The 12,422-nt window shown below is 37.1% G+C and overlaps 1 protein-coding gene across 3 annotated transcripts in view; it reads right to left on the reverse strand.

Annotated features, from left to right (window-relative positions):
• TRAPPC8 (trafficking protein particle complex subunit 8) overlaps positions 1-12,422 on the reverse strand; it is a 148,706-nt gene that overhangs the window by 16,059 nt on the left and 120,225 nt on the right. For all 3 annotated transcript variants that reach the window (XM_056823846.1, XM_056823845.1, XM_056823847.1), the window contains 3 exons: positions 11,641-11,709; positions 11,492-11,550; positions 2,739-2,924 (listed from right to left, as the gene is read on the reverse strand). In XM_056823846.1, coding sequence (XP_056679824.1) covers positions 2,739-2,924; positions 11,492-11,550; positions 11,641-11,709 — 314 coding nt within the window. The remainder of the gene's footprint in view (positions 1-2,738; positions 2,925-11,491; positions 11,551-11,640; positions 11,710-12,422) is intronic.

The raw sequence follows: 12,422 nt of genomic DNA on the forward strand, positions 1-12,422 counted from the left end.
TGCTCATCATTTGGGGAATGGGTATACAAATTGTGATATGTGATTTGGTGGAATACTTCTGAGCCATAAGAAACAATGAGCAGATTGATATTTTTTAAAAACTTAAAAAAAAAAACCACATGAGATAATAAACAGTAAAATGAGTAGAATCAGGAAAACATTATACATAGTCATGGAATTAATGTTGAAAGAATAAACTGTGAATTGTGTTACCTCAAGAAAGTGAACTGAAAAATGAAACATGAAAGATTTCATTTATATGTACATGTTAGTATCCCTGAAGATATTTTCTGGGATATGGGAAGGGTAGGAAGAGCTTGGGACCCTTGTGGATGGAATTTATTATATAGCTAGGAAGAAAAGTAAGCAAAGCATATAAAATACTGCTGATTTTATTTATGCATAATCATCTTTTTCTTTGTACGTATATTCTTGCTTTATTTGGACTGGTAAAATTTGGAATAAAAAAAGGTTATAGTAAAAAAAAAAAGGAAGTAAACAAAACCAGAATAATAACTTATACTGAATTCAGTTTTCAGTAGTGATAAAAAAGAAGATCTATGCTTCCTCTTAGTTCTTTCTTCAGATTTCTTCCCTCACCCTCAACTTTGAAAACACTAGTAATAAGTAAAGGACTCTTTCTGGAATTTTAGGCCTCTCCATATTGAAGCAGTTAATAATAGATCACTAATCACTTCTTTACTGTTAACGTTAGGTAAAAAAATTAGCCATCTTGGGAAACCTCAGCAAGAAATGTTGATTACCAGCCACTGCTTGATCTTATCTTTCTCTGATTCTTGAAGGATAATCTTTCTCCTGATTAATCCTACCTGAAGATTCATGTGTAGCATTCTTTGTAGCACAAAAGCTGCTTTATATTAATAAAGTCTAGGTTTTCATAACCAGTTGTTTCAAGTCTTCCATGCTCTTTTCTTCTATGAAAAAATTCAGGCACTTGACATGGGCCAAATTCCCTGATGCTTCTTTAGGTTATTTTTTTTCTTGATTACTTTGAAAGAACATCTTGTTTTTAAGGACAACTTCAATCTTGAAGATGACCTAAAAAGTTTTCCTTGTAGGAGGGAAACTGACTTAGTGTTTTCTAAACCAACTGAAAATACAGGTATCCCTTCCACAACTCAAATTTCCCCATCAAGGTTTTGAAGTATCATTGAGTCATGTGAATTTTAAAACTATTCCACCCTAATCAGACCATTCTTTAGAAGATCTGATTTAGTTATTTCCTGATCAATAACAATAGGGATACTTGGAATAACAGAATCAGGTCTTGGAAACTCTACATTCTCTACCCTTCTTAGTTTAACAAGATTAGGAAGGTCTGCATCAAACTCAAGATTTAATTATCTGAGAAAATGGCCTTCAACAGACACGTGCAAAAAAAGGACAGACCTCTGGGTCTTGACCTTGACCTTGAGTCACCATTGGCACATGTAAGACTCAGGAAGTGAGGTAGGGAACAGCCTCTGGAATTCTCGTGACTTCCTGTGGAGAGAGCGAGATGCCAGTTCGATCCTGGAGCTCGAGCTTGGAGGAGCCCCGCCGACAGCTTTCCTTCAGGTTGGTCATGTGAGTGATAAGGCCTGACTCCCTTCTCTGCCTTGGCTCACCAGGGCCTTACCTCCTGCCTTGGCTCAGCCAGAGCCAGAGCAGTTTTGACTTAAACTCCTTTCCTTCTCCCTCTCTCCCTCTCCCCCCCCCCCCCCAATAATTTCTTCCTCCCATTGTAATTAAATCACCATAAAATTTCTAGCTGAGTTTGGGTGTTTCATTAGGATTTTATAAGTAAAATCCTTGGCGACCAAATATAATTATTACATTCAGTCTCAACCATAATTTTAACCCTTACAGTCAACATAAAAACACTGGGAATTGTTTGAGTTTTGTGGAAGCTGTGAACAATAGGCAAAGGCCAGCAGACAACAGAAAAAGTTTAGAAACTCCAAAGTACATGAAATATATTTATAGTTTTGTCTATCAATGTTTTTATTTTTTAATACCATAAATATACATGATTTCTTTTTTAAAGTTAAAATAAGTAAAAAGCTAAAGTTTGTGAAAAAAATGTGAAAGCCAGCAGATAACACATAAAGGCTAGAAACATAGAGATATCTTTTTAAAAATTTAGTAACTCACAGATGCATATAAGGCACTGAAAACACTCCATAAAAGAAAAAGAAAAAATGCAGACCTTCTCTGGTATGAAGAAAGGGCCAATAAAATTTTACATGGATTTTCCAGATTTTGGAGGTGTCACACCCATAACCCCTGTGATGTAGAAGGGATACCTATATTTGTTTATGGCAGAACAACCAGTTTGTAAATCAGTGGAAGAAAATTCCTCTTGACCTCCTTACTTGCTAAAAGAAAGATCTTTATTCTTCAGTCTTTCTTGATGGTATTATTTCTAATCAACTCACAGGGTGAACTGCTATGGTAAAATGTCTTTTTGCCTTCTGTATTCACCTCCAAATATTCAAGAAAGGGAAAATAAAACACCCACAATTAAAAGAAGCAACAGAGGTTACTGGTCTTGGGAGGGTGGAGGTGGGGAAGCAAACCAGTCATACTGAGGGACATTATAGCAAAAAACAAAACAAAATTAAAACTGAACACTTTAGAAAATTAAGCATAGAAAAGCCAATATTTGTCAGTTCAGATATAAAATACTTCAAAAATAAGCATATTTTTTAAACACATAGAAAAGTAATGATACATACCTTCCATAATACAACAATATTCAAATCCACCTCACTGCATTTTTGAATTAATCTCACTGCATCATCAGAGGACTGTTTTTTGGTTGCCAGAGAATGACACATGGATGACTGGGCATGTGCTTTTTTCAATTCTGATGATAAACTTCGAAAAAAGAAGTCAGCACATGGACTTGCTGAACTTATTATCTGTTTTTAAAAAGTAATACAATTTAAAAATGTTAAGTTATTTATTAAAATCTAAATGAAATAAAAATGTGCATTTCTTGGAATTTATATTTCCATAAGAAAAACATTTACAAATAGTTTCCTGAAAACAATGTGATGGACAATTTGAATGCTAGTAGGTAATTCTGAGGCTGGAAGTCTTATTGATGATCCTACATATTAGCTCTCTATAACTGCTAGGCTTAAGAGACTAACAACAAAAAATTCTTCCATGTGGATTTAAAACCAATTACTTTGAATCCTAAAATTTCCCCTCTTCCCTCCAACTCCACTCATCTACCTTAGTTTATTTTCATGTATCCAAGGAGGATAAAATAAGTATATATTTTTAGACAACAAAAAGAACAATGTGTGGAATAGTTTGTGTTGCTTAATATGATATGAGGAAATAAGTGTTCAATTATAATTATGTCATCAAATAAACACTAATGGAATAGTATGCAAACTGAACACAGGCATATTCATTTATTTTATCTTTTTACATAAACATATACCTACAGCTAAAAGGGGACACAGAGGTCATTTATTTTAGACATGAAAGAATTAACTCATAAGTAATAACTACATTTTAAAAAGTTTTGTTGCTCTTCTTATTCAGCATATTTTAAAAATCTGGATGTTTTAAAATCCTTAAAATTTCCAATTTTTGGTTTTTGTAGTATATGAGTTTATAATGTAATTGTTTTTATTCTTTTTGTCAAAAGATTAAAAAAGATCATACACTAAAAATGACAGATGTTCTGAACTCTTGTGTACTAAAATATACAAGGTCTAATATGGTGTGTTCTGTTTCACTGAACCTCTAACTCCTTACAGATGCCTAAAGCCATGGAATATTTGTCTCTGGCAACTCCTATAACAGAGACTTTTAACCTCAGGGGCCTGTGAACTTGCTTTCTTTCTTTTTAATATTTTGATAATTGCTTAAAACATATTAGTATTTTCTTTTATGTATTTAAAAACATTATTCTGAGAAGGGCTCCATATAGTAAACCAGATTGTCAAAGGGGTCTATTACACACACACAGAAAAAAAAAAGGCTAAGAATTTTTGTTTTCTGTGAGCTTATTCATTTAATTTTCTAATTAGCCATCTTATAAATCCATCTTCTGCTCTGACATCTTTGCAGATCAATACAGGCTATCAGAATGCAGATATTCTATTGACACATAACCTAACAGGTTGCAAACTGATTTTTTTATTATTAATCATCAAAATGCATACCTCTTCTGAAATTCCTTACTAATATCAACTGCTCTTTTTTTTTAAATAATATTTTATTTGATAATTTCCAAGCATTATTCATTAGAGACAAAGATCATTTTCTCACCCCCTCCCCCATAGCCTATGCACGATTCCACTGGGTATCACATGTGTTCTTGATTCGAACCCATTCCCAAGTTGTTAGTATTTGCATTAGAGTGTTCGTTTAGAGTCTCTCCTCTGACATGTCCCCTCAACCGCTGTAGTCAGGCAGTTACTTTTCCTTGGTGTTTCTACTCCCACAGTTTGTCCTCTGCTTATGGATAGTGTTTTTCTCCTAGATCACTGCAGATTGTTCAGGGACATTACACCACCACTAATGGAGAAGTCCATTACGTTCGATTATACCACAGTGTATCAGTCTCTGTATTCAATGTTCTCCTGGTTCTGCTCTTCTCGCTCTGCATCACTTCCTGGAGGTCGTTCCAGTCTCCATGGAATTCCTATACTTTATTATTCCTTTTTGCACAATAGTATTCCATCACCAACATATACCACAATTTGTTCAGCCATTCCCCAATTGATGGGCATCCCCTCATTTTCCAAATTTTGGCCACCACTAAGAGCGCAGCTATGAATATTCTTGTACAAGTCTTTTTCCCCATTATCTCTTTGGGGTACAAACCCAGCATCAACTGCTCTTTTATTCTCTTTATCTTTAGGTTTCACATACTTAGAGATTTCCCCCCCAAAAAATACAATTCAATTCCTGTATAAAATTTTGTCCATTCTCTCATACTCTTAACTTTAACTTGCCTTTCCATTTTCACTGTTAATACTCTCTTCATCTTATCAATTTGCCTAGAGGCTTGTAAATAACACTTTCACCTTTCTCAAAACACTAATTTTACTTTCTCCCCTATACCCAATTCCTTCTAAATTTGTTCTTTAACCTTCAGAGACCTCCAATCCACTTACCCCTCAGTACTTTCTTAAGCTCTCACCCTTGCTCTCACTTCATTTTCCTCTCTTTCCAGTCTTGACCCTCTAGTTAACCAATTGCCCATCTATAATGCCAAGTATTTTCAAATCAATTGCCCCTTTGTCCTAATGCTATTTATAATCCACTGAGTGTAACTAGTAGTGGTAGTCTCTCGGTGACTGAGAATGACAATTGTCTTTGTGCATTATCATCTATTGATGTACCCTCAAGTGGCTTTGAAGTCCAAAGGCTGAGGCACAGAGTTTGTGGCACATGGGGCATGGGACGCCAGTTGTTACGGGAGGTGCGGTTGTGGCCTGGTGTCGGCATTCACGCACAGCGGCAAGACGTCGACGTTGCTCATCTTCAAAGGTGGCAGCGGCAGGTTAATGTGGGTTTGCCAGCTGCTTCTGTCAGAGGCAGCGAGTTCTAGTTGCTTTGGTGTAATGCCAGCCCACTTCAAGTTTGACTTTAGCTGATCCTTGTATCTTTTCTTTGGTCGGCCTTGTTTCCTGAGTCCAGCTGACAGTTCACCATAGAATATCTGTCTTGGTATTCGCTGTGGGTCCATGCGGATGATGTGTCCAGACCATCGTAGATGTGTTTTGAGGACCATGACTTTGATGCTGGTGGAGTTGGCTCTGTTGAGGACTTCCTGATTGGTGATTCGGTCCTGCCATCCGATCCTCATGATTGACCAGAGAGAGCATTGGTGGAATTGCTCCAGCTGTTTCATGTGCTTCCGGTACAGTGTCCATGTCTCGCAACCATATAGGAGCGAGCTGATGACCACTGCGTTATACACTTTGAGCTTCATCGCAGTGCTTACACCTCTGCGTTGGAGAACTTTGGAGTGCAGCCGCCCGAGTGCCTGGCTGGCCTTTTGGATCCTGGCATTGATCTCATGGTCTAGGGACCCGTCGTTGGCGATGGTGCTGCCCAGGTACTTGAAAGTGCTGACATTGGAAGACTGCGTGCCATCGATTGTAATTCACAGCTGGTTCGTTGGCCTCCCTGGTGCAGGCTGAAACAGCACCTCTGTTTTGCTGAGGCTGATGTAAAGGTGTAAAGTCTTGTGTAGAGTCAGGTATAAATCTTGAAATCTCTCAGACTTGTGAATGTTAAAAATTTCCCCATCGGGGAATTCTTAATTGGAACAAATTCCCTACTGAGAAACATTCCCCATTTTGATGTGAGAACTCGCAAGGATCAGAAATGGGAGGACCTCTACTCCAATAGTACTTAAAACTGCTTTAGGGGAAAAAACTCCTTGCTATGGGAGGACCTCTATTCTACCCATACTTAAGACTGCTTTAGGAGATAAAACTCCTTGCTAAACAATGAAAGTACTTGGACCCATGCTTATAATAAGGCAAGGAGTTCTCTGAGCCAGGCCTGTTTTTAGAATTGATACAATGGGATGCTAGGTACCTAAAAGGGTCCGGCAAGTTTTCTCTTGATGAGATTAGTTGACTCAGCTGTGTTTTCTCTTGTTCAGACTTCCTGAGGAGATTGGTCGACTTAGCAGGAATTTAGATGGGCAGTCCTTTGAAAAAGCAGTCTTAAGTACAGGTAGAGTAGGGGTCCTCCATTAGGAAGGAGTTTTCTCCCCTAAAGCAGTCTTAAGTATGGTTGGAGTAGAGGTCCTCCCATTTCTGATCCTGGCGAGTTCTCACATCAAAATGGGGAATGTTTCTCAGTAGGGAATTTGTTCCAATTAAGAATTCCCCGATGGGGAAATTTTTAACATTCACAAGTCTGAGAGATTTCAAGATTTACACAGGCCAAACAGTTCTGTTGCAGGAGAGAACCTGTCCACAATGGTTTGAAGATGATTTTCTTGGTGGGCCATGAGAGCATAGTCATCTGCGAAGAGAGCTTCCAGGATGAGTCTCTCTGTTGTCTTTGTTTTTGCAGTCAGGCGGCGAAGGTAGAATAGTGAGCCATCCAGTCGGTATCTGATGTAGACGCCCAGGTCTAGATCTATCCCAGCATGTCGTAATACTTGGGTGAAGTATAGGTTGAATAGTACCGGAGCGAGGGCACAGCCTTGTTTCATGCCATTGGAGATGTTGAAGCGATCAGAAGTCTCTCCACCAGATAGGACTACCCCTGTCATGTCGACATGAAAGAGCTGGATCAGTTTGACGAATTTTGCTGGGCAACCGAGCTTGCTAAGGATCACCCACAATGAGTTCACTGTGTCGAACACCTTTGTCAGGTCTATGAAGACAATGTAGAGACTCAGGTTCTGCTCAAGGCATTTTTGCTACATTTGCCTCACTGTGAAGACCATGTTGATGGTGCTACGATATGGTCGGAAGCCACATTGTGATTCAGGCAGGTTCTGCTCTGAAACAGATGACAGGAGTCTGTTGAGTATAACACGGGCGAGGATCTTTCCAGCAGTAGAGAGTAGTGAGATGCCTCTGTAGTTGTCACAGGCTGCTCATGCGCCTTTGTTCTTGTATAGGGCTATGATGGAGGCATCTCTGAGTTCTGGGGGCATGTCTCCCTCTTCCCATATGCTGGTCAGCACTATGTGGAATGCCTGGAGTGCCTTTCCATTTAAGGCCTTCTACACCTCGATTGGGATCCCGTCTTTACTTTGGAACAGGGTGCCTTGCCTGCACTCATTTGTTTAATGGCTTTTTGGACTTCCTCTATTGAAGGAGGGACGTCAAGTTGTTCAATGGTACGGTTTTGGGGGATCTGGTCAAGGGCGCTTTGGTCGACTGAAGAGGGTCGGTTGAGAAGCTGACTGGAGTGTTCTTTCCACCTGTTGCTGATGCCTTTTTTATCTTTTATGAGAGTGTCACCATCAGAGGATAGCAAGGGAGTGGTGGTGGGTTTTAATGGCCCATAGACAGTCTTGAGGGCACTGAAAATTGTTTTTAGTTTTTTGTATCAGCAAAGCGCTGGATTTCTGGTGAAAGTCATATAACACTGTAAGTGGGTAATTACAAATTCTTATTATCTAACTTCAGCTGGATATTAATTTCATCAAAGCAATCTCTTTACTCCCACAGAAAATATTCTAAACCCCTTTTTCTTTCCCCAAGCTTCTCACATCTCTACTCTTCTATTTGTTAAGTTGCAAAGCTTAACTCTTATTTCATTGAGAAAACTTAAGACCTTTCAACATGAGTTCCCTCATTCCCCTTTACCTTCATCTTAAACATCCTGCCATCTCCTATGGCCTCCTTCTTTTCCCTAGTCTCTGACAATAAGGTGTCTTTCTCCTTGCTAAGGCCAACCAATCTACATGAGCCTTTGAGAATGCCCCTTCTTTAGCAGATTGCAATCTCAATAATCCCCCTTTAAATCTCTTTCCATTTTCTCCTTATCTATTGTTTCCTTCCTTATAGCCTTTAATAATGTCCAAGTCCATCCAATTATATTTTTTAAAAAAACCATCTCTAGATCTAATCATCCTCAAGTTATCACTCTATTATTTTCCCCTTTCTGAGCAAGCTCCCCCCAAAAAAGGTGTCTATACCTACTGTGCCCATGCTCCTTCTCTCCTTAACAGCATAATTCTGTGCAAAATAGCTTCCAATCTCATCACTCAAATAAAATTATTCTACAAAATCTCTTACCAATAGTTTCTTAAATGTCAAATATGATGAATTGTTCCACATGATACCCTATTTTCAGAACTTTGAACAGACTATGCCAGATACATCAGCGGTTCTCAACCTCTCAATTTGTAGCAATGAGAATACATAATGCATATCAGGTATTTACATTCTGAATCATAACTGTAGCAAAATTACAGTTTTGAAGTAGCCACCAAAATAAGTTTTTGGTTTGGAGTCACTGCAACATGAGGAAGGTGTATTACGGGGTCATTAGAAAGGTTGAGAACCACTGAGATACATGGAAAGGATTCTATCCTTCCATAGTTCCTTTTGTCCTTTTAAGACATAGCCTAAACATAATTTTCTGAAGCAAGTTATTCTTGATCATCCCAACACAGCTAGTGTTTATTTATACTATATGTATACTTATCTCCCCCATTAGAATCTAAGCTTCTTGGGAATTGTGAGTTTCATCTTTGTACTGGCAACCCCAATGCCTAGATTTTATATTTTTTGAGTAAATGAATTAAAATTATAGACACATACAAGTTATGGATCCTGAGAAACAATTCTGACCCCTAGTAAAAAGAGAAATGATGAAGCATAATTTCCTCTTCTCTGAAGTGAAGTACTATGGAAGGAGAAATGATAGGACCACTGTTGAAGTAGAGAATGATAGTAAGTTCAATTTTTAATGTATTAAATTAGAGGTGTTGGTAGTATATTCTGATGGAGGCTAAGTCCTATAGGTGATTGGAGATGTAGATTTAGAGTTAAAAAAAAAAAAGCCAGGGCTAGAGATACAAATTTGGAAATCATTAGTGGAGGCCAAGGCAATGCCAACTCACCAAGACAGGAAGTCATCAAAAGAAGGAATATGATCAAGGTCAGAATGTTGGGCACCATGCACCTTAAAGGGTCAGGAGGAGATTAGTATCTATCAAAGGTAACAGATTAATGAGGTAGAAGGAAAAGTTCAGTAAACTGTGTCTTTTAAGACAAGGGAAAAAAAAATTCCAGTAGGAAAGGGTAGGCATATGTCAAATGTTGCAGAGAAGCCAAGGAGGTCAAGGACTAGAAAAGAGAATTTTGGTTTTGTTAATTAAATGGTCTCTAGTAATTTCTTTTAGTGGTAAACTTCTAGAGAATGAAGTAGCTTAATTTTGTGAGGATTTCTAGAAATAAGCAGCAATTAAGGAGCAGAGAAACAGGATCAACATAGTGAGATAATAGAAAAAAGACCAAAGAGAAATATTAAAGAGATCATCCATACTCTAGCATGTATTTAAATATGTAAAATCCAATATTTACAGTAGCTCAAATAATCTATTCTCTTTTTCTGCACTCTACTACCAAACTAACTGTTGCACTTCTCATTCCAAGCCATTTAAAAGGAAGATTGTTTGCTACTAGAGGGTGTACTTTATTTTATCTGTATACATTAACATTGTCCTTTTTTTGTTTTGCTAATTCCACAGACTTTTTTTAGAACAGAATGCAATTCTAAGTAATATCTAGTATTAAATTCTTCTTACAATGATAGGAGTATAAATAGCCAATATAGTAACTGACTTCAAATGACAAACCAGTGGGATAGTATAACAAATTAGTGTGCTAGCCAGGCCTGGAGATGGATGGTCTTGGGTTCAAATCTGTCCTCAGATACTTTTTAGCTATGTCACCCCGGGCAAGTCAATTAACCTCAATTTCCTAGCCTCTTCTACCTTGGAATTGATACTTAGTATTAACTCTAACCCAGAAGACAAGGATTTAAAAAACAACAAATTAGTGTGCTGTTGTGTTTAATTACATCACTGCATAAATTTCATAAATTAAAATTTCTAAAGTCATTTTACTATTTAAAACACTTTTGTGAGCAATTTTAATACCTTACATATTAAAAAATCAACTGATGTTATATGCTTGAGTTTTAACAGTAAGTTATTTTCTCTTCTGACTATTCTTATTTCCTGTTAAGTCACAGTAATTTAAAATTATATGGTTTCTAACAATGTCTTCCTGTTTGAAAGCCAGCATACACAAAGTATTGCTGCTTTAAATACCTAGGCACATGAATTTTAAAAAGGCATTCTTTAATAATTTCCATTAAATGTCTCCAATAGTTCCAAAGTTCATAGAAACCTCATCTATATTTTGCATGGTTTGTTTTTTAAAAAAAACTTACTGGAAAGTGGAGAAGTATATGTAGTTAATCTCTAACATCCCACTAATTCTCTTATCTATTCCTCTTGTTTTACATACTGGGTGTGGCAAGAGACACAGTAAAGTTTTAAGCTGTTAAAGATTTAAGCTGCACTAGAATTTTTGGAACACCCTGTAAAAGGAAAGTAAGACTTAAGTATTACTGGTGCCTTGTTCAGCTATCATCACATCATAAAAGGGATTATAATTATGATCCTAATTCTTCTCAATAGGAAGCTTCAGGTCAGTTTTTCAGTTGTCTTCTTTTTGGTCCTCCAGATGAAAAGCATTTCACCATTAATTCACCTAAGCAGTTCACACTAGGTGGACATTATTTTTTTGTTATCCACCTATTCAAAATTGTTCATAGGTAAGGGGATGTGGGAGAGAGGAAGGCAGGGAAGTTTCTGAAAAATCAAATAGTAATAGGATGTTTAAACTCCAAAGAGCAAAGAAATCAATGCACCAAATAGCTCTTCCTTGGCCACTGGAACAACAAAGGTATATTTTGACAATGACTATTTTTAAGCAAAATAATTCTACATTGCTAATTTACATACCTGTTCATTGCCAAAGAAGATGTCTGCAAATGTGTATTTTTCTGATGACTGTGCAGCAGCTAAAGAATAGGGGAAGAACAAAGATCATCTCAGGGCCATGAATATAAAGCCTCATTTGAAAAATGTGTCACTAAGTAAAATTAACTTACCTTCAAAATTTTTACATCTTACTGCCTTAAAGCATAACTTTCCCCTCTCTCTACTAGCAAGTTTCGAATCTAGGAAGACAAGAAAAAATTTACTTTTCAAAGTACAACAATTTCTATTTGTCAAAAAGTTTATTTTAGCATTCATTTGTCTTTGGTCAAATTGGAACATGAGGTGTTTGTTTTTTTTAATGTTTAGTTAACTCTCTTTAGGCTGCAGGTCAATGGAAAAAAATCATTTCAGGAAGGAATTTAATATTAAAGAGTTATAAAGTTTAAAAACCAAACTTTCAAACTAAGTCAATAGTTATAGTAGAGGGACCTAAAGAAGAATGGCAAGAAAATGACCCTTTTATGAGAATAACAAGCTCTGAGATGAAAGGGGGACAATAATTTATTTCTACCCACACTGACCTCACAGAACTGGTAAGTCTATTAGAGGGAGGTAGATAAACAAACCAAAATCTAATGTAAAATTCAAATGGGAGAAGGGTCATCATTATTGCTTGATGGGGTTAATAAAAAATATGGGAAGAAATACAAGATATTCCAAAATTGTGATTAATGTAAGCAAAGGTAGATAGACAGGAAAGCATAGGATGCGCTTGGCAAGACAAAAAATAGTTAATACATTTTGGTTGGACACTGAGTCTATGGAAGGGAATAGCATGAAACAAATAAATAAAGAGGGCACACTAGGCAATGGCCAGGTTTGAGTGCCAAGCAAAAGAATATGAATTCTTCAGTAACTAATATGGCACCAATGAAGATTTTTAAGCAGGAGT

This window comes from Monodelphis domestica, chromosome 3, assembly GCF_027887165.1.
Source record: "Monodelphis domestica isolate mMonDom1 chromosome 3, mMonDom1.pri, whole genome shotgun sequence".
In the NCBI taxonomy this organism is placed as follows: domain Eukaryota; kingdom Metazoa; phylum Chordata; class Mammalia; order Didelphimorphia; family Didelphidae; genus Monodelphis; species Monodelphis domestica.